At 47.9% G+C, this 20,218-nt stretch overlaps 7 protein-coding genes across 7 annotated transcripts; 1 reads left to right on the forward strand and 6 right to left on the reverse strand.

Annotated features, from left to right (window-relative positions):
* Nucleotides 1-293: 293 nt before the first annotated feature.
* On the reverse strand, nt 294-1,820 carry UREG_00721 (uncharacterized protein; the record flags this gene model as incomplete). The annotated part of the gene is made up of 4 exons (XM_002541161.1): nt 294-613; nt 763-799; nt 910-1,407; nt 1,515-1,820. 4 exons carry the CDS (start codon nt 1,818-1,820, stop codon nt 294-296), a joined length of 1,161 nt encoding a protein of 386 aa, XP_002541207.1.
* A 1,312-nt stretch (nt 1,821-3,132) lies between these two features.
* Nucleotides 3,133-6,230, reverse strand: UREG_00722 (uncharacterized protein; the record flags this gene model as incomplete). Its single annotated transcript, XM_002541162.1, has 4 exons — nt 3,133-3,447; nt 3,550-3,828; nt 3,883-4,670; nt 4,733-6,230. 4 exons carry the CDS (start codon nt 6,228-6,230, stop codon nt 3,133-3,135), a joined length of 2,880 nt encoding a protein of 959 aa, XP_002541208.1.
* A 757-nt stretch (nt 6,231-6,987) lies between these two features.
* UREG_00723 (uncharacterized protein) lies at nt 6,988-9,191 on the reverse strand (the record flags this gene model as incomplete). The annotated part of the gene is made up of 2 exons (XM_002541163.1): nt 6,988-9,047; nt 9,107-9,191. The coding sequence occupies 2 exons, from the start codon at nt 9,189-9,191 to the stop codon at nt 6,988-6,990; spliced, it is 2,145 nt and encodes a 714-aa protein (XP_002541209.1).
* Nucleotides 9,192-11,572: 2,381 nt separating this feature from the next.
* UREG_00724 (uncharacterized protein) lies at nt 11,573-12,842 on the forward strand (the record flags this gene model as incomplete). The annotated part of the gene is made up of 4 exons (XM_002541164.1): nt 11,573-11,590; nt 11,655-11,734; nt 11,928-12,123; nt 12,330-12,842. The coding sequence occupies 4 exons, from the start codon at nt 11,573-11,575 to the stop codon at nt 12,840-12,842; spliced, it is 807 nt and encodes a 268-aa protein (XP_002541210.1).
* Nucleotides 12,843-13,507: 665 nt separating this feature from the next.
* UREG_00725 (uncharacterized protein) lies at nt 13,508-13,981 on the reverse strand (the record flags this gene model as incomplete). The annotated part of the gene is made up of 1 exon (XM_002541165.1): nt 13,508-13,981. The coding sequence occupies one exon, from the start codon at nt 13,979-13,981 to the stop codon at nt 13,508-13,510; it is 474 nt and encodes a 157-aa protein (XP_002541211.1).
* Nucleotides 13,982-14,722: 741 nt separating this feature from the next.
* UREG_00726 (uncharacterized protein) lies at nt 14,723-16,672 on the reverse strand (the record flags this gene model as incomplete). The annotated part of the gene is made up of 4 exons (XM_002541166.1): nt 14,723-15,306; nt 15,530-15,680; nt 15,749-16,089; nt 16,141-16,672. 4 exons carry the CDS (start codon nt 16,670-16,672, stop codon nt 14,723-14,725), a joined length of 1,608 nt encoding a protein of 535 aa, XP_002541212.1.
* Nucleotides 16,673-17,457: 785 nt separating this feature from the next.
* UREG_00727 (uncharacterized protein) lies at nt 17,458-20,058 on the reverse strand (the record flags this gene model as incomplete). The annotated part of the gene is made up of 3 exons (XM_002541167.1): nt 17,458-18,240; nt 18,490-19,148; nt 19,266-20,058. The coding sequence occupies 3 exons, from the start codon at nt 20,056-20,058 to the stop codon at nt 17,458-17,460; spliced, it is 2,235 nt and encodes a 744-aa protein (XP_002541213.1).
* Between the last annotated feature and the right edge of the window lie 160 nt (nt 20,059-20,218).

Consider the following 20,218-nt stretch of genomic DNA (forward strand, 5'->3'; position numbering starts at 1 on the left):
TTCCGCTCCATAGTGGCCGGGATGTCCATGAGATATGTTCATCATGGCCTCAGCTGTATGCGGCATCGGAGGAAACCCAGCTGGTGGAGGACCATTCATGTTCAAATATCCGGGAGGTGGCATTATTCCGGGGGGAGGCGCGAAACCAGCTGGGGTATTCGTACTTGCTCCTCGTTGAAATGGTTGGCGGTCCACTGGTGGTGTCATTCCTGCTGGTATGGGCATGGGTGGTGCAGCAGAAAAGTTTGGATTCATATTTCGCGCTTGTGGAGTCGGAAGGCCAGGAGGAAACATCATCTGGTTGGAGTTCCCTTGTTGTGGGATTTGTTGATTAGGCCAGCCGGCGGAATTGACTTGCTCGAGACCAGGAGGCCGTTGAATACCCATGAGTGGCTGTGGTGGACCTTGAGGACGGAGCCCAGGAGGGTTGTTTGGAGTGTGATTTCCGCTTGAAACGCCAGGATACGGCATCTCGTCGAAATATCCAGTTGGCCCGGCAGTGGGTCTTCGTCTAAGTTGATTTCGCGGATCATTTGCATCAGCCCGGCGGAAATTAGCAATAGCAGGATCGTCAATGTATAAAGGAGTCTTCTGTCCCTGCGCTGCTTGGTTTCTAGCCAGCATCTCTAGTAGATTAGGGCCGCCGGGACTCTGCAGCGGGAGATTTTGGCTGGCTGGCATCTGAGTGGAAATCTTCGACTGCTGCATAAGACGCAGCAAAAGTTCAGTGTCGCGAGGTTGGTTGTTATTTTCTTTGGTTACCTTCTGAGCGACTAGATTTTCTAATCCTGGTGGCGGCCTATCCCTCGAGATATGCTCTTGAAAACTCCTATATTCTTGGTGGTTGGAAGACTCGCGTAAGGGAGAGGTCGTCTGAGGCTGCGGCTTTGCAAAATCTAGCTGATGTACTTGCATGTGTTGTGCGCGAGGTTGGTTGGATTCCTCAACTTGGGGGGTGGCATTTCTTGATTTATTACCACCAAGCATTTGAAGAATGCGTTGAAAACCTTCCTGGTCGGCATCAGTTGAAGAGGGCCGGGGCGCGCTCGGCTGAGGAGGTTCAACATCCTTGGTTTCACTCTGTGTGCTAAAAAAGCCAGCGAATCTCGAAGATTTCGTTGGTTTCAACGCGGGGGGGACTTCCTTCTTCGACTCAGCGCCAACATTCTCTGAGACGGATTCATCCTGAGTGGTTTTACGCTTTCCCCAGAGTCCGAAAAAGTTGTCCAGACCAGGATCGGCCTGGAAAGATGGACCAAGGTTGCTAAACATCTCTCCATCAGCCGGCTTGCTCTCGAGGTGCTTTGGTTCTTCTTTAGGGGGTTCCAGGGTCGTCTCTTTCTGAGCATCGCTGGAAGCTTGAGCAGCCCCAGCTTTCATTCTCTCTTTCCATCGTTGAAAATCTTCCTGGGTATGTGCTTCTTTCGTGTCAGGGCGGCTGGTGGAATCCATCCATTCTGGGTCTTGCTCCTGTCTCACAGGACGATTCCAGTCGCGGTCCGGCCCATGCAAACCTCGACGCCATTCGCGATTTCTGATGGGAGTCTTGTCTTCCTCCAAGTCACCCGCGTCTTGCGCGTTTCCATCACGATGCCAATTTTGGTCATGTCTTTGCCTGCCAAGAGTATCGCGACGACCTGGGAATCTTCCTTGCTCCCTATCTCGATTTGTACGCTCACCTCCATCTTGTTGATCGCGCTGTTCCTTGGAATCTCTGCTATCCCAGCGGTCGACATCGCCACTTCGTCGGGGTCTTCTCTCGCGATCTTCCTCCAACCCAAAATTACGTCGTGGTCTATTGTTCCAATCGTCTCGATCATCACGATTCATCCTACGGCCATTGGTTACGTGAGATCGGCTATCTCTCCGGTCCAGGTCTTTATCCCTGTCTCCATAGTCCTTGTCCTTGAAAAACTTGTCACGAAAACCGCCATAACGGTCTTGTCTCGTCTCGTCGTGGTCACTGTTTTTGAAAGTCTTATCTGTGGCGTCTGTCGATTTGCCAAATCCTCGAGTAGCAGATGCGAATGAAGTTTTAGGAGGTCCAAGAATTAGGTCCTCTAAAAGCAATCAGTCAGTACAAGTCATAGGTAGCTACCTCCGGGAACTCGGGGTATCACCTGAGTTTGAGGTGCGTGATATATGGCGCGATTCAAAAAAGCTTGATCGCCGTTGATGAGTAGTCGTCTCGGGGTGATTTCCCTGGTCTCGGGAGTTTTTCTTCTGCGTGGAGGGGTCTGGGATAGGGCTATACGGGCATTGGGAAGGTCGGTTAGCGATTGGATCCTGTTGGAAAGTCACGATTACGATGGACAGACATACCCCATCCATTCCTCTATAGGTGGCAAACTATCCGGTTTGACCACTAAAGGGGATTCACGAAGCCGCAAGAGCTCGTCTGCATGGTATCGTATAATAGCCATCGGTAAAGGGCGGTGGGTGGGTGTCGTCTAATTGCGCCACATGGCACAATCAAGCGGAAGAGATAAACAGATTAAGCGGCAATATGGCAATGGAATTCGGTTGGAGGCTTCGATACTAAATGAGGAATCGTTTTGGTTCAAGTATGGAGGAGAGAGGGCGAGATTGGGGGCTTGATTGAAGAGGAGGTGCGGAGCAAGGATGAGGAGAGCGGCAAGGAGACAAGGATTGGGCGTATTGGAGCTTCAGGAGACAGGTTCGGGCAGCGAATATCAAGTGAGAAGAGATTGAGATAGATTCTGACTGTTAATTGTTTGTTAACTAGACGGTGGCATTGGGGCTTTTGAATTGTGAGAACACTTGAGGGGGAAGGGATGTCGTCAATTCACAGCGGCAACTTTTGAATTTTTTTGGACCACCAAAACGGGCTGCTTCTGCCACCGCAAGGAGATCGCCGCAACAACGGATGTCTACATGGTTACTGGCAACAACAAACACAGAAACTGACGGAAGAGTGACGATAAGGCGGAATAAATCACAGTGTTCACGGTCATGTAGCAACACAGTGATATGGTCAAAAAGGGGGTTTTCGACCAGATTTCTAGCGTGGTTCTAGGGCCCTTTTTGGGTGGTACATCGAGAACTTCCCCAGTTTATAGAGCACACTCTGTACTATAAAAAGGATGTGTTATTGTTCTATGACGTGATGGCTTATGCTGACATTTGGGCTGCAGTTATTGACAAAGCTGATCCTGACCATCGATCAACCCACTCATGGTTACAGTCTCTGTAAAGCTCGCTGGCTAGGGCCTGTAGAAGCCGACTTTGGGGGCTTTTTACAGAAGCGTGACTCTGAATCCAGCTCATCGCTGCGGCGCGGGTCAAGAGTGTGGTACTGCCTCCGATTTCACAAACTCGGAAGACTAGATGTAGGATCTTCTTTCGTAGTGAGTCCGAGAGGTTAAGTGAACTGTATAGGGAAAGCAAGCGCTCGAAAACGCCCGCACGGCGGTAGACATCCAGATCCTATTGCTACAGTCAGCTTCGTCAGTTAACCACCGGGATAGGAGCCCTCTGTACCTCTTCTGACCGTAGACCGCTAATAAACAGGTCTAGGAGCCAACTCACTTCCTCGTAATGGCTGTCATCGTATTCTGATTCGTGCAATAAAATCTTGTCAATCCAGTAAGATGGAATTTTGGCAACCTCCCACAACGGTGCTTTGTTGAGGAAGGCATTCGCTTTGCTGTAGAGTTTATGTAGCGGCTCCGTTAAAACCACCAGCAACCGCGCACCAAGCTCACCAGCAATATATGGAAGGGGACGATTCATTCCAACCTCTTTGCTGGTTTCTAGCAGCTCTCCCATTAAAACATAGAGGGTTTGGCGTTCCGAGTAAGTGGATTCCTAGAATCAACGTCAACGTTCGTGCGCCCTCGATGTCCTCAATCGCCTGCTCACCTTTAGCCTCGCCATAAACCGCGAAATGCCAATCATAGCCTGTCGACGTATTTCCTCGTGTTGAGAGCAAAGACATAATATCAATTCACCAACGTATCCCTGATCTAACGAAAATTCGAGCTCTTCCTTCTCCCAGCGATGAAGCCCAGGGTGAGATTCGTCTTCAGTAGGGCATTTACCAAACATATCTGCGAGGAATATGTTTCCCGTTCCCTCGCTTGAAGCTGCAGGTGGCGGTGTATTTCTCATCGTTGTCTTTTTAGGCTTACCAGAGACCTCTTTGTCACGGATTTTGAGAGCCCTTTTCAACAACGACCGACTTTTCTTGGTTTCGGTTGCTTCCATCATTGTATCCCGGAGACTGGCTAATGATTTCTCACTTTCGCCAGCATCTCTTAAAGATCCAAGCAAGTTCGCAACCCAGCCTGAAATTGCAGCTTCGTTTTCTACCTTTCCAGCTTTGACCACAAACGGCCATTGCTCATTAATCGTTGTAGTGATCAAACTAAGTTTTTCGCCGGGCTCGAGTAGACGTTGAGCTAAATCAAGGTAGAGGACAGGCTTTTTCACAAGCCTCGTAATGCAATTATCAACAAACCCAAGTTGTGCTTTAAAATTCTCCGGATCCGATACAGTAAAGCCTTGGAGTAAGGCATCGAAAGAGCTCTGGTCGGCTACAACTGAGTTCTGAACCAAAACCTCTTGCAAAAGAGGCTTGATTTCCTCCATAAGGGACTCATTGGTTGCACCTGCAACGGCTTTAAGGACCGACGTGAATGCAGAAAACTCTAAGGATTCTAAAGATCGTCAGTGCCTAGTACCCATAGACCATCAAGTCGTGGAGGATTACCTGGTTTCTGCCACCACCTCATGGTTGGCGATTCTCGTGCAATAACCAACAGACTCTGCAACTGGTTGAAAAGCAACTCCCTGCTTCCATCAGAGAGGCTAGGGTCATCCAATTGCTTGAGAACAGCTACCAACGTCAAGGATATATCGAACTTCTCCTTGAAAGCAATAGTTGGTATTACTTGGTAAAACATCGAAAGCAACTCCAACACGGCGTCTTGCTGTTGTAGGTTGTCCTTTGGAGTTTGGCGAAATGCGAGGATCGTGTCTTTCATTGTGGGACATCTTCGACAAAACTCAGCGACTAGTTTCACAGCTGCCTCGCTCCAAAGTTCCTGGCCAACTTCTCTTGGGGCATTGAAAATCCTAAGCACCGCCTGAAGTTTCCGTAATGCCAGGGTAGTGACCCGGATAGCGAATATGGTAATGACATCGGCGTTTTGATTTATACACCGCGTCAGTAATTTCTGTGTCAGAGGGCGAGGCAGTATACTTTCGATGGCTATAGAAACAAGAGGAGGTATTGCCGGAGGTGACCCCCCTTTCCAACCACACTGTGTCGGTATCGGGAGCTGGACGGTGGAAAAGAGAAATGCCGACTCTCCCAGCCAGCTCGGCGTAGGTTTTGGGTCTGATGTGAACATAGTTCGTTTCGAGAAAAAGTCGTATACGAGCTCAGGAGCCGCTCTGAATATCTTCAGGAGTAGTTCCATCTGCAGAGTATCCGAATCAGGCCGGAGAAACTGGATTAAAGCAGAAAGATTCCCGTTTCGAACAGGCACAGCAGTTCTTGATTTGTCAAAATAGACAGGTGAATCAAGCCCAAGAGGCACACATTCAGGACTTTCCGCCGGGAGTAAGTCCGGAGTGCTTCCCGAAGGATACCACCCAGTCTCCGGCAAGAGAACGCCTTTCTCTTGGGAAGTGCAAATTGACAACATGAATTTATGGAGTTCGTCAGCAACGGATTCGTCTTTAGATGTCGGTTCAGTGGGCTCCTTTCCATATCCGTAAAGCGTGACTAATCGCTCAAGGTTGTTGCGATTTAGAAGACGACTTTTGGAACTTCGTGATAGTTCCGCATCGCTTAAGATATGCTTGTCGATGGTTTTGATGATATCTATGATCATATCACCTGCATCCTTACGGATATCTTCTAGGAGGGCTTTGATAAGCTTCCCCTGGCCGACAAGGTCCTCCTTTGCGGCTGCGCCTTGGAACTTGAGGTTTGCCAAAAGGTACCGCTGCGCGATACGTCGAAGGGTAGGCTTGCGGCTATCTTCAGCATCCTCGTCCACATTTAACTTACGGGCACTGAGAAATACGTCAAGGCGTTTAAGAGTGATATGGCGGTTTGTGTAGACAATTCGAGCCACGGCGCCACCGTCAAAACTCACGATTTCCGTGAGTAATCGTAAACATGGCGAGATAAGATGCTCTTTGGATTTGCTGGCAGTGAGACCACGGTTGAACAGTTTCAACTGTTCCTTCTGTAGCATAACTTTGCACAGGGCCAACCCGAAATCACGGAAATTGAGTTGACCAGACGCGACCTTGAGGAAAAGCGCCAATACAGACGGTATCAGGGACAGCAAAGACTCTTCGTTATTGTTCTCTGCAAAAACCCATGTTTGCAAAAGGTCGACAAAGCAAGCCGTTGGCTTCCCTTCGGCATCCTTGACGGTCTGTGAGTCGCAATAACTTTTCAGGATCTGAAATTTTTTCGATTTGGCTTTCTCGTTTTCTTCTCCGCCAATTGACGAAAGAAAATCCTTGAAAAGCCGAACACCTGCCTCTGGGTTAGATATCGGGTCAAAAATGTGAGAATTTAGCTGAGCCGCTTACCTTGCTTGACTTCTTGTGAAGTGCTTTGCTGAAAGGCAAGGAGACTGCGGAGTTGATGCGACGAGGTTATAGCCACAGGCTGCGCAGACCCGCTAGTGTTCTCGTCAGAGATTTTTCTCCTCTTGGCCTGAGGCTCGATTTCCTGTGAATCAGCCATTTTCCTGGTGATTTCTGGATTTTTGGATCAAATTCAACGGTTGCTGAAAGGATGAGGTTCAAGATAAAATTGAAGAAGCAATGTGATTGGCTGAAAGCGTCCCTGGGCCAGAACATCGAATATCAAAAGCCAAAAAGAATTGATTTTCTGAATCAATGAAGATGGCACCATTTGGTCTGGAAACTACGTTGCTATGCGTCTTGACAGGATTGTTATAATGTGGCATAATATTACATGTGTTATCATCTGGATATCTACGCCTTTTTGACCTTGCCCTTGACCCGTTCAACCAGTTTGCTCAGCTCTTCAGCTTCACCGTCTGCTTCCTTGCCCTTCTTTTTCTTCTTTATTGGCTCTACATGATCGCGATCGACCTCTTCACCATGGTCGTTTCGTCGCCGTTTGCGACCTTCTTCCAGCAATGCTTTCATGCCCTCCGTCTGCCTGAAGCGAGGATTGGTGGGATCAATAGCATATTCATGGCTCTCGTAAAGGCGTTGGAATCTGGGATCCTTGACGTCGACCTTGAAATCGTCAACCGGAGCCACGTCGTCCCCTTTCTTTCCTCTTTTATGTTTGCTCGCTTTCCGTGCGCGCTTCTGAGCTTTTTCGATCTCGTTCATATCGAAATGTTTGATTTTCGAAACTTGATCATCCATCATCAAAAGCTCAAGCTCAGCGCGCTTCGAAGCGGCAGCCTTTTCATCGGCTTCGCGCTCTTGACGCTGTTTTCGCTTCTCTTCCTTTCGCTTGGCTGCCACTTTGGCAGAATCTAATTCGGGAGCAGTGAAAAATGGATCGTTGAATCCAAGATCTTCTTCTTTGCCTTCCGGCTCAACCCCGTCGCCCTCAATCTCAGCGATTGCCTCGCCAGATCTAGCTGCCTTGAGCTTGGCCTTTCGCCGTTGTTTTCTCTCTCTTTCTTTCCTTACGTATTTTTCTCGTGTCGTTTCTTCCTTTTCAGGCTCGTTTTCAAAGACAGATTCTTGGGTTGGAGCTGCCGTTAATCCTGCAGAGAAAGTAACCTCCATATCGCCCACAGGCCCCTTGCCTTTCCCCTTACTTGAAGCTTCACTGCTTAGCCCGAGAAGAGCACGAACCCTAGCGCGTTCAGCCTCCTTTTTACTTAATTTCTTCTTTTCGCCGGCTTCTTCAGTAGTGTCAACTACTTCAACCGCTTCGTCCTCGTCGTCAGAGCTGTCACTTCCAAGGTAAGCCTTCAAATCGTTTTCATCAATTTCTTTCCTGCCGCCCTTGAAAGCTCTTGCTTGGGCGTCTTTCCGCGCCTTATCATCCGTATCCCAAGTAAGTTTTACTTTGCTGTGTTGTAGCGCATCAGTGACGAAATCATTGGGTTTATAACCGTCTGGTATTTTGTCACAGTCATCTCTCGGGATATCATCCGCGAAGTCTGTGGACTCGGGGACAAACCTAAGGTCAAAAAAGTTCGCGCTGCTCATGTACTCGGTGCCGTCAATTGCATCGTAGATATGTTTCGCAGCCTCCTTTGACGAGAATGTCAAAATAGCATAAAAGTAACGAAGTCTCTCCAACTGGTACTTCCGCAACTGTGCAGAATCAAAATCCTGGCCCTCGTCTTCTTTCAAGATGGACTGTTTGATTTTCTCTTCTTCGTCTTCTTCCTCGTCCTCTTCTGCATCATCGCTGTCCAGGTCCTCATCAACGTCTTCATTGTTTTTCGCAAACACTTCTTTCGGAGGCCCTTCCATCTCTTCCCTTTCCATCCTTTCTTTTCCGAATTCACTTGGGTAAACAGAGACGTTCAAAATCTTCCCACTCGGGGGGAGAAAACTCGAAAACACCGCCATCAAATCCTCTGCACGTATATTATCCCAATCTAGATTGACAACCGCGATTCTTTTTGTAACCTCCCCAAGAGGGACATCGCCCTGCTGATTACTAGGCTGTTCGACCTCCGCCGACTGGTCCTGCGCTTCCACGTCGCTCTCCTCGTCACTAGAGCTTTCTTCTGACGAGGAAGATTCTGAAAATCCGCCATCTCTCGCAGGGTCATAGTCCTCTTTGTCCACGCGACGCAATTCCTTTTGAACTTCGTCGTCATCGTCCGCGCTGACATCTCCTTCATCCTTGTCCAATCTGTAAAATCTTTCCAACTGCTTCTTGGTATCGTCTCGACGTAACTTCCTTCCATACCGATCGACTGCTGCATTTTTGGAAAAGTCTTTATCATGAAGCACATGAGAAAACCGCTTGTCAAGTTTTACACGGGTATGTTTCTTGCTAGGGAGTCGATATCGGGGGTCGGATTGGACATTAGCGAAACGGGGATCGGCTATAATTCGTAGACAATCGTCAGCAGGAGTACAAAATTTCTAACGAGGACAAACATACTAATGACATCGCCATCGGTCTTATGAGTGCGATTATTCACTTTGCGCCGTTTAGGCGACAACTTGGCCGCAGCAGATTCTGGCATCGCAGGGCTTGTGGTGGGATTTTAGAGAACAGTGGTGGAATGCAGCAGAAAAGGTCAGTAATTTACTGACAAATCAACCGTATATATCGCATTGAAAGGTGATTTAATATCCTTGTGCTCTCTTCCGTACTCCGATATGTCCACTTGGTGCCATAAATTTTGATAGAAGTGGTCCGTGCGTCCTTATCAACCTTATCTCAGACCAACATTTTCCTCGACGCAAAGCAGCGATGGTTTTATACTACTCCAGGAAGTAGAGGACATGGAGGATGGGTCCATATTGATAACTCTACCAGCCTGTGTATCAATGTCCCACCTTTTCAATCCGTTCGTCGGAGTCGTGTATTAATGAGGTCGGGGCTCGAGTTCTCTACGAAGTGTTACTGACCAGAACATTTCGATCCACAGGATGATACGTGGCTATATAACTTATATCTCTTGTGATCCAAGTGAATAATATTCAAAGTTGTCAAGAAAAATTTAGCTTTCAAAAGACCACCTCAGGTAGGGCAAGATATAGATCACTGATAGATGTTATCATACAGCCAGGCTGCTGCTTCAGCAAGATTTCGGTGCTCCCAGAACCTCTATAGAAACTCTTCTTCTATGGTCTTATCGCCAGGTTCAGCAAGTCCAAAGGGATTCAGCACCGGTAACAAACGACCAAAGCAATACACGGTCTTGTAACAATTAGCATTTCGCACGAGGAATCAAAAGGCGCCGTTATGTACGCTGGACACAATTGTCATGGTTTAACCAAGAAGAAGATTTTGGCATTAATTTTGAGATGCCAGAATTTAATGTGGCGGGAGAAATGTGAAAAAGCGAGACCTAACCACTCAGTGAGACAATCGACGCTGGTGGTTTGGTTTCTCTCCTTGGTTATGGTATCGAGGCGGCCTCGTCAAAATGCGGTGGATGTGTTTGACGACCATGTCTGCGTGTGTCAACACTAGTTGTACCATAGGTGATCCAAAGACTTTTTCTTTTTCTTACCTATAGCCGTTTTATTCTCAATGCCTCGAGGGATAATGATATCTTCGTTCGCGTTAGTCTGGGGCTCTACTGCATGACCTAGAGTCGCATACCTGAAATCTGCCTCTGGGGTTCCACGAATCGAGTGTACGAAGGCTTGACGTATTTAAACCACTGTTTCAGTACACTGTCTAGGGTTCGTCCTCGTTCCCGAACATCACGAGCGACTACATGGGGACAATTAGTCACCGTACTAGGGTAAGTATTAAACGCCATGTATACTTCTTCGACCCAAGCAGACGTCCATATCTGCTTCCACAAAGATCTAGCAACGAGCAAAGAACGGTTAGACGTAGGCGACTAATACATGGTGGAGAGGACCGCGTGCCTTGATATCCAACATGCTCGCTATCCTAGGGTCTGTGAAAGCCAAAATCCCTTCCAATATAAGTACCCGCGGTGGGTATAGGGCAACTGTTGCATCTTCTCGCTGGTGTTTTTCAAATGAATAGATGGGTATATCAACTTTACGGCTTTCTCAACTGTCAGCGCAACTCGCTCGTTGGATCATGTATCGGTACCCTTTTTTCAAATTCTGTAGAATGTCCACCAAAATATTAAAGTCGATGGCGTCTGGGGAGTCAAAGTCGTATTCATCTTGGTGGGCAATAGCATTCTGCTCCGGGGTAAGGCTTTTGTAAAAGTGGTCCTTTTCCGTCCATTCTCGTCAGGGGAGTTCCAAAAAAAAAGAGGAAAAGAAAGGAGTATTGCTGCAGGGCGAAGGATCATCTACCATGACCAATACGACCGCTCCAGGAACATTCAGGGACCTGATTATTTCAGCAGCCACGGAGGATTTTCCAGACCCAGAGCCCCCAGCAATTCCGATGATACTCAGATCTTCCCAAGGCGGGGAGAACCGCCGCGCTAGATCGCCCATATTTGGCATGAAATATCCGAAACCACTATGTACCGGGGCTCTGGGCGATAGATCTATAGACTATAAGGAGTAGATATCGGCGGATTCGGTAGGTCCAGAAGGGTCCAAGTCAACAGGCTCCCTTCATAGCTAGCTGCAGGCTAGGGAGCAGATTAGTATATATGGACAGCGCGCTCATCCAAACCCTGTGCAGCCGCAAGAATACACGGCTGTGATGGTGGTTGTCGAGCTCGTGAGGATGCTCCAGCCAGAGATCGTGGTGACCAGCGCTTCGTCACATGATGCTGCCAAGCCCTGGGCTAAAAGTTGAATTTTCTCTCAACGTCTTCGCTTCCTTTTCTCTTCTTCTTCCTCTCTATTTTCTGACTGCTTCAACTCCTCATGGCATCTCACCCATTGCTATTGGGGTCCAGCAGGCTATACTTATAATCACGACACTTTTCTTATCATCCTCCAGGCTCGTATAATGGCGTCTACTAACGTTGTACGTTCCCAGGCCTGTTTGCCAGCCAATCAGTCTTCCAGGGTGCTAATCAGCCATCCCGCAGATGTCTCCTACACCTTCCACCACCACGCCAACCTGGCATAATTTTGAACGGAAGGTGGAGGAGGTAAAGCCATCCAAAACGTGAGTCCGTTTTCTCGTTCCCCTGTTTCCTACTTTCCGCCACATGATGATTCAATTAAAAACAAATGGGAATCTCTCTGAACTATCATTGAGGAGAACCTTTTAATATCTCGTATTTTCTGAGCTCAATCTTCAAACATTGTTTTTGAACCCGCTCTTCGACGTTAGGGTTATCGCTAACCTTGCATCACAGTGATATTAATTTCCTGGTTATGGACTATCTTGTCACAAATGGCTATCCATTAGCTGCAAGGAAATTTGCAGTTGAAGCCAACCTTCGTCCTCAGGCAGCTATAGAATCTATACAGGAGCGAGTAGATATTCGCAATGCCATTCATTCGGGGGATATACAGTCAGCCATCGAGAAAATCAATGAACTCAATCCTCGGGTACGTATTATTTGAGCCTTTGGCCACTCCTACTCTACAACCCGATTGCAATGATTATACCAGTTTCATGCACCACTCATATGCCGTTTACGGTGTTGATGAAAAACACTCATCTTCAGTCCTCAGTATGACCTGCAACATATTCCTACACAGAAGCTTCTGTTTAAAAACTCGAGTTTATTGTGCGTCGCTAACCGCTGAGTTAGATTCTAGATTGTAACGCGTCGCTCCACTTTGCTCTCCTTCAGTTACAGTTGATCGAGTTGATTCGCATTTGTACTGCCACCCCTAATGGTGATATATCTCCTGCACTTGACTTCGCAACTTCACAATTAGCGCCACGAGCTCCGACCAATCCGCAGTTTCTTGAGGACCTCGAGAAAACTATGTCCCTACTAATTTTTTCAGCTGAAAATCTTTCTCCGTCATTGGCAGCCTTACTGGATCCAGAGTTGCGAAAAACAATTGCAAATCGTGTAAATGAAGCCATTCTACAAAGCCAGGGTGCCAAGCGCGAAGCCAGACTTCGAAACTTGGTAAAGCTTCGCGCCTGGGCGGAAAAGAAGGTCCGTCAATCAAAAAAGCAAATTCCTGAAAAGCTTGACATTGGCCTTGACGGAGATACCGGTAATAGCAATACTGGCTCCAACGATTTGCAGAATAATGGCGAAGATGTTGTCATGCAAGAACAAGCGGAAGTTGACCCTATGGTTACGTAAGTGGATCTTGGTGTCTCGTCGACTCGCAGTCTGGGCATTCTGGTAATGGCAGATATGCTGAGGCTACGATTGGGTTTCAATGACGGAAAGCTTGAGTGTTGAATTAGCAAGGCGTTATGGAGCTTCGATTTCAATACAGGACGGACTTTTTTGCTGTTATTTTGATGTCGCTGACGTTGTAATCACTGGAGACTCGAGTTTGACATCGTTGGCTCCACCGCCTGATGATTTCTCTTAGATGTACGGAGTATAGAATAAACAATATCAAAGTATATCAAGGGGTGGATTACAACAACAATTTACTGTAACTATACACTTCTTACAATCAACACAATCGTGGCGCTTGATTGTGGTTATGTGGAAGTGAAGGATTCAAGTGGGAACCAATACTCCATGCTAATGTGGCTAGCTTGAGGAGTCAATGCCTTCTGCGTTTTATGGCATGAACACCGGCAGCCGGTCCGACAAGCTACATACAACGTAAGGTAACACGGACCGCTGAACCCTCCATCAGAACGCATTGTGGCAGCTGAAGTATTTAGTCGTGATCTAAGCTGGGGATCTGGTGCCCAATCATTAGTTAGTTATACAAGCAACCTTAGAAGTGTGGATTCTCACCGGTGGTTGCCGGGTCGCCTACGGTTATGCCTACTGAAAGAAGAGATTCAAAAAGATTTCCAAACAATGTTCGCCCACTCCTCTAACTCGGTGTCGTTAAATGTGATGTCAGCCTGGTTCCTGACCGCGGTTCGAAGAAAAAGGTCGATGAAGGGAATGATCAAAGGACCGCCGGCTACACGAACAGGGCTGTTCTGCCCACGTTTCTCGACGGTGATGGTTTGGAGGACCGCCGCCCTTGTGATTCCTGAGCGGCCATATCTTCGAATGGTGACCATGGTTCGAGACACCTTGATTGTAAGGGCCACCTTCACTTCCCCAGCGGATTTCTGAATCCACTGTCTCGCGACCCTGTCAAGGTCATGATGGCTTTGCGACTTTCCCGTTTCCACAACAAGGGTTGGCCATTTGGGTGTTCTGCCCGCGGGGAGATTAAGCGGTTGGACAGCGTAGTCTGGCTCCTTGTTCTCAATAGTTGCAGAGCCAATGCTCACGAGATATGTATTAAACCTCATGCCCATTGATGAAAGTTTGAAGCCTATTTCATTTTGGAACCACCCTGTTGCTACTTCATGGGGCTTTGTTATCATTTTTGCAATTAAAATTCTGGATTTCGGAAAAAATTCTCTTGTCCTGATTCCCTTTTGTCTGTGGTCGAGGAGGATAGGACTCTCTGGGACATCACGAAACACGCAGTACCCGCCGCTCCCATCATCGACAGAGCCGGCTGCGGCTTCCATCTGAGCGGCACTTTCATATTTAAAGACGGGTGTGTCCTTCGGCAAGCAGTTCAGGGCAGCTTCGGCCTCACTGTCCCCGCAGCCGCAGTTTTCTGATCCGGGTCGCAGCTGCAGGAGAGTGTCCACGCTTTGGGGATGCATTTTCTTCTTCTTCTTCTCTTTTCTTAGAGCAAGAATTGCACTTCAGTTTGCACTCGGGCTACTGTATGTATTTAAATAAGTATGCGGTTTGGGTATCATATGCTCTTGTTCGTGCCTTTTATGACAAGGGATGTAGTTATCATTAAAAACAACTATAAGCTCGGATGATGTCACACATTCAAGTCTTAACTATGTAACTTAACTAGTTATCTCACTACTACAGCTTCAGGGCTAGATATTGCCATCGTGACATCCGCCCGCGATCAATCTGCAGGTGGATATGCTCCAGTTATCCATGCATGTTTGTTGCCTGGGAAAAGCCGGTGGAATGGGAAGTGGAATGGGAAGAAAGGGGGAAATCACGGAGAAAGAAAGGAGCAATTAAAAATTCATCATATCCCTTCCAAACAACGCTCTCTTCGCCCAATCCATCGCCAGCATGACTCTCGTCCGCAGACTCACGCTTTGTGCGAAATAAATACTGCGCCACAAATACACTGCCAGCAATCCCCCGCCCCAACTCAAGCCATTGATATCGAAAACCGCTGCGTTACCGATATACGCCAGACTTCCGAGATGCTTGTACTCAAAAGCGTTGTAAACCGTTTCATCCAAAACTGCGTAATCTATTTCATTGGCTTTGAGGTCCGGCGATGCGGCTGCCATTTTATTGAACTTCCGACCGAGATACTGGCCCTGTTGATTCGCTCGCTGAGCGGTGGCGGGGAGGGATGTTAGTTTGGTGTCGATCTGCGAGAGAAGCTCATGTAGTTCTTCAAAGTCGAGGGTGCCACTGCGGTCCTTGTCGTACTGTTCAAATAGTCGATCAACCCTTTTGAGGTGGGTTGTGGCCTGGGGAAACCTCTTCTTCACGCGCATGGCCACGTTACGCCATTCCTTGAAGGTAAGGTGGACTTTCTCGGGGTCACGGCCCTTTTCCCATGCGATAGTTCGTAGGAAACTTACTAGGTGGTCAGCAACGTTGTTCTGGACCGTTGAGCAATCTCCGATCGCATAGACCTCTCCAGCCGGTGCACCAAGAAGTCGAAGGTGAGTGTCGGTTTCGAGGGCAAGCCGGTTATTCTGAGCTTCAAGTTTCTTTGCAATGTTACGGCAAAATTCGGTTTGGGCTTGGGAGGAATATCAGCCGGAGAATAAGCAATAAACGCAGAGTCCAGAATCACTTACAAACACCAGTTGACCATAAACAAAATCCCATAGGGATCTCTTTCACTACCGAATTGCCATTTTCTATTTGCGTAAAGAGGATTTTGTCTGACCGTACCTCTTTCACCCTCGAATTAGTCAAAACCTCGACTTGGTCATGAGCAAATCGTTGCTAGCGTCGGCGTTAATTATTTCCCGTTGCATGTACATACATACATACAATGCTGGGATTGTTCATACCTCTGCATAGAGCGAAACAGTTTCGTCATATGTGTTCAAGATATGGCTCCTGCTCTGGATCAAATGTACAGAGATCTCATTTCGTAGTATTTTGGGAAACGATCTGAATAGATCCTCGTTCAACATATCAAATAGCTCTGCGGCAAATTCAACGCCGGTTGGGCCACCGCCGCAAACGACAAAAGATAGAAGTCGCTTTCTTTCCACATCGGTAGTAGTTGGTAGGCAGGCAACCTCCAAATTCTGGAGGACCTTGTTCTTTATCTGGCGCGCATCGTCCACTGATTTCAAGAAATTGCAGTGTTCCAGGCCTTTTACGCCGTGCGGGTTTGTAGTCGATCCTAGAGAACAATTAGCGAATGGCAGACCTACAATATATCAAAACGACATACCAACTCCGATAACAAGCTTATCATAAGGAAGGTAAAAGTTTTGCTTTATGCCGTTGCAATCCACCTGGGACACTTCAACAAGCTTCTCCGCAAAATCCAAGTCCACCGCCTCAGCTCGCAGAAAATGACCGCGAACGCGCTGCACAATTAAACGGATAGGTTCCACCAGAGAGCGAAGTCCTAGCGTGCCCACGGTCGCCGACGGAAGCATCGGGGTAAAAAGAAAGTAGTTGACAGGAGAGACCACGGTTACATGGTAGTCCCCAGGGTTCAGTGATTTAAGCAAAGCTACACTGCCCCAGCCGGTCCCTAAAATAACAAGTTTCGGTTTATCCTTCTGAGCCTCCATATGTTGCGAATCTTTATCATCAACCAAAACATCCGCAATCGGAAGGTTCTTTGGCCCCCCCCGTCTCGGATTCAATGCCATTTCTGAAACTGGGACATCCTCGACGAGTGGATTGTTGGCGTATGTGGAAGCATCGTAGATGAAGAAGGCGATTACCAGACCAGTACTGAAGAGCACGAACATTCCACCGTACGCGAAAGCATTAAATATGATTCTCCTAGCCCTGCTGCGTGGCTTTGCTTCTGTTTTTGTTGCTGCCTCGGTTCCGGTCGACGCATACCGTACCGGCGTGGATCGGAGCAATCCGGCTAGAGGGACACATCGTGCTTCACGGGGGAAGGACCCGGGATTGTGACAGCGAGAGACATGTAACGTGCGGCTTGGAGTGCGAGCGAGGGAATTAGATAGCTGCGATGCACCGTTAATTCGAATCGAACACTGTTCTATTGCTCGATGCGCTCGAAACAGACCAGCTCGGCCTCTGAGCGGTGGAGCGAACATGGTACCCAACGTGCAGCACGCATCGATACTAGAGGGAGGGAGAGAAGATAATGATAGTTAACTCCTGAGAAACGAATCCAACCGAAATGATGCAGAGAACAACGAGCGGTCGCCCAGCCTGCAAAATGAGCTGGCGGTTTCAACGTCACATCTTCCTTGCTGGCGGCCAACGATGTCATTGAGTGGAGTGATGACAGGGGCCGCAGGAACAAGCTCCGCCAAGAGGCTTAGTAATCTTGGCGTGGATGGGGGATGTTAATCGAATATCATAAATGATTAAGAATAGCTAGAATGAGACGGATGCCGTCTAGAATGTCTGTTAAGGAATATATCAAAAGATTCCCCCAAAGTAGATGCAACATCACGCCCATTGAGCATAGAACCTCCGCCCCTCGAAAACCTTGAAAGCGGCCTTGCAAAGCCCCAAACTACCATTCATGTCCAACGCCAAACGTCCTCTCCCGTTACTAGTCGAACTCGCCATCATGCTCCGAGTCAGGGCTGCCTCGCTTCTTCGCGTTCTTGCCTCGGGCCTTTTGCCTAGGACGCTTTGGCGCATTGCCGCTAGACACTGAGCTGCGTCGTTTTCCCGACTTGGGGCCGCTGCTAGCAGAAATCACTTGGTTCATGTCTCCCAAGTCTGCGGTGGAATCGTGGCCATCCCGATCATCATTTGCTGCAATTTTCAACTCATCATCAATCGACATCAGAGTTGCAAATTCCTTGCAAATGCTCATCATTCCTTCCACGCTCTCCAGGCAAGCCATGTTTTTCGACATGGCATCCCATAGTCGATCGCCGCTGGTACCTGGTACCTTAGCTAGAGACTTGGTCGCTTCTTTAGCTCCTGCTTTGCTTTCTTTCGGTAGTGAATGGAAAGAAACGCCATACAGACGACGAAGGTATGTTCGAGTTTCCCAGAGCATTGACAGGGTTGTCGCCGCGGTAGCTAGCTGTTTTAAGTTATCTGGGTCGACAGGACGGGATACGTTGTCTGAGGTTTGCCCATCTATCTCCATTCGTTCGCCTGTGCTGTCAATTTTAACAGGAAATATATCCGTTTCAATCGCGTGGGCAACAGTGGTGCCCGTAGAACCGACGATTCGCTCCATGCAGGTAACGGTAGCAAGCAGCTCTCCAACCTGCGCATATTCAAAGTAAGCCAGATTCTGGCATACAAATCTGGAGAGCAACAAATGTTCGGGCGGGGTCCCAGAGATGTCAAGTTTCCGCGGTTCAAAGTCGATCTTCTGACAGAGATTCGTCAGAAATTTCTTCTCATACCTGCTATTGCTAATCTTGATAATTCAAACAGTGGCGCTAATTTAGCAGTGAACGGGCGGGTCAAGGCTCCTGTCGGGTCTCCAACAACATCTCGTTGGTAATAAAATGCATCTTGAACCGCTCTCATATACTCTCTGTCGAACATTGACTCGTGCTGTTGATGGAGCATTTTATGGGTTTCAAATGCAGTTTTGGCAATGCCGGCATTGGCTGACGTCTCCAAGGAGACCAGGACCCCCAGCGCACTCTTTCGGGTGGATAAGGCCTTGTCGATTTATGCTTGCAATTAATTCAATGGCGGTCAATGCATGAGAGTCTTCCTTTGAAAGAGCAGCACGAAGCATTTGTTGAAGGAAATGCTGGGCAATCAATGCCGCCGCGCCGTCGTTCTCGCTAGCCTTCAAGGATCCTCCAAGACGGGTAGACCCTTCGTTATCACCACTCGTATCTTTACTTTGAATGAGCTTTTCGGATTTCCCCTCGTGAATAGAGAAAAATGCCAAAAACCCTCTTAAAACAATATTTTGCAAATCTGCACTGTCTTCCTCGAATACAGAAGTGAGTGCCTCTCTAGCTCGTTCTGCGCTATACTGAGCGGGCCATGTTTCACAGACCGCCCCCAAGCTTTCAAGCGCCATCACCCTCAGTTCAGGAGGATACTTAGATGAGGCGAACGGAGAGATAAAATCAACCATCAAGCCAGCTACCGAAGTTGCTTTCATATGTGGGAATGATTGCGCAAAAAAGGACCGAAATGACTCCAAATCGCAGTGTTTCCCGACGCACCCGGCGATCCGTATATAGCTCCGTACTCGTCCAAGTGCATCCGCATCGGTGGAAGCATCTAACTTGGCACTTGCGGCTTGATTGATACCTTTTAACACAGAAACCGTCAGCTTCACTAGGCGCTCTGTGTTCTGCAACACGCCGTTAATTGTCCAAAGGCACGCCATAACCTCATTGAGTTCTGTTCTCGCCAATTTCGACACACTCTTGAAAAGATCGTTTTGTATATCCTTGAGTAGAGTGTTGTGGGATGTTGAAAGGTACGGTAGAACACAACGATAGATGACAACGACGGATCGAAACAAAATCAGATCATCGGCATTGGAAAGATGGCCTATATATGGATGAAGGGTTTCAAGTTGATCTGGCGTAAATAGTTTAGCATTGGCCTTTGAAAAGAGCGTGATCGACTGCAGTAGCGATTGTAGCGTGCTTTTATCAGTATTGTCGGCATCGTGAACAATCCGGTCAAACATGGCTGCAACCACGGCTTTGCAGACATTGAAATTCAGCGACGTTGCCTTAGCCTCAGGCGAAAGTTCATGTTTAATGAATGCCTCGAATGTTGGAATAACACCTTCATTCCTCTTCACGGACCCAACCATTAGATTCATTAGATTTTCAAGAGAAACTTGAGATTGCGGTGTTCTCTGGGCTGGATTCGTAAACGAGGAATGCAATGGTGAAAACCACATTTCCTCCAGGGCCTGGCGGGCTTGTGCAGCTACAGTGCTTTCGTGATCAGTGACCCTTTGGAGCAATTGCTCGATAACGGCAAGCTTTAATTCTTGGTTGGACGTTTGGGCATAAACCTCTTTCATCAGTCCAATACACCGTTTCCTAACGCCCACCGTTTGGTCAGAGGAGCAAGCTAAAATTGCGCGGCAACAGCTCTCCTCAAGGCCGGGTTTTAGGAACATGCATTTCGCAATCAGACTTAAAGCGGAGTCACGGACCATAGGCGATGAATCAGTTGCACATCTTAGAATCAAAGCCATGACTGATTCATCCCGATCGAGCAAGCTCGGGTCGCGTTCAAGCATGTGGATAACACTCTTTAAACTCCTGCTCCTGACTTTGGCCTGGTCACTGGTAATAGAATTAAGCAGCACCTTGACGATAGTATCAAATCCCTTGCAGAATCCACTGCTTAGGGAT

The sequence above is a fragment of the Uncinocarpus reesii genome, genomic scaffold (assembly GCF_000003515.1).
Source record: "Uncinocarpus reesii 1704 scaffold_1 genomic scaffold, whole genome shotgun sequence".
Classification (NCBI taxonomy): domain Eukaryota; kingdom Fungi; phylum Ascomycota; class Eurotiomycetes; order Onygenales; family Onygenaceae; genus Uncinocarpus; species Uncinocarpus reesii.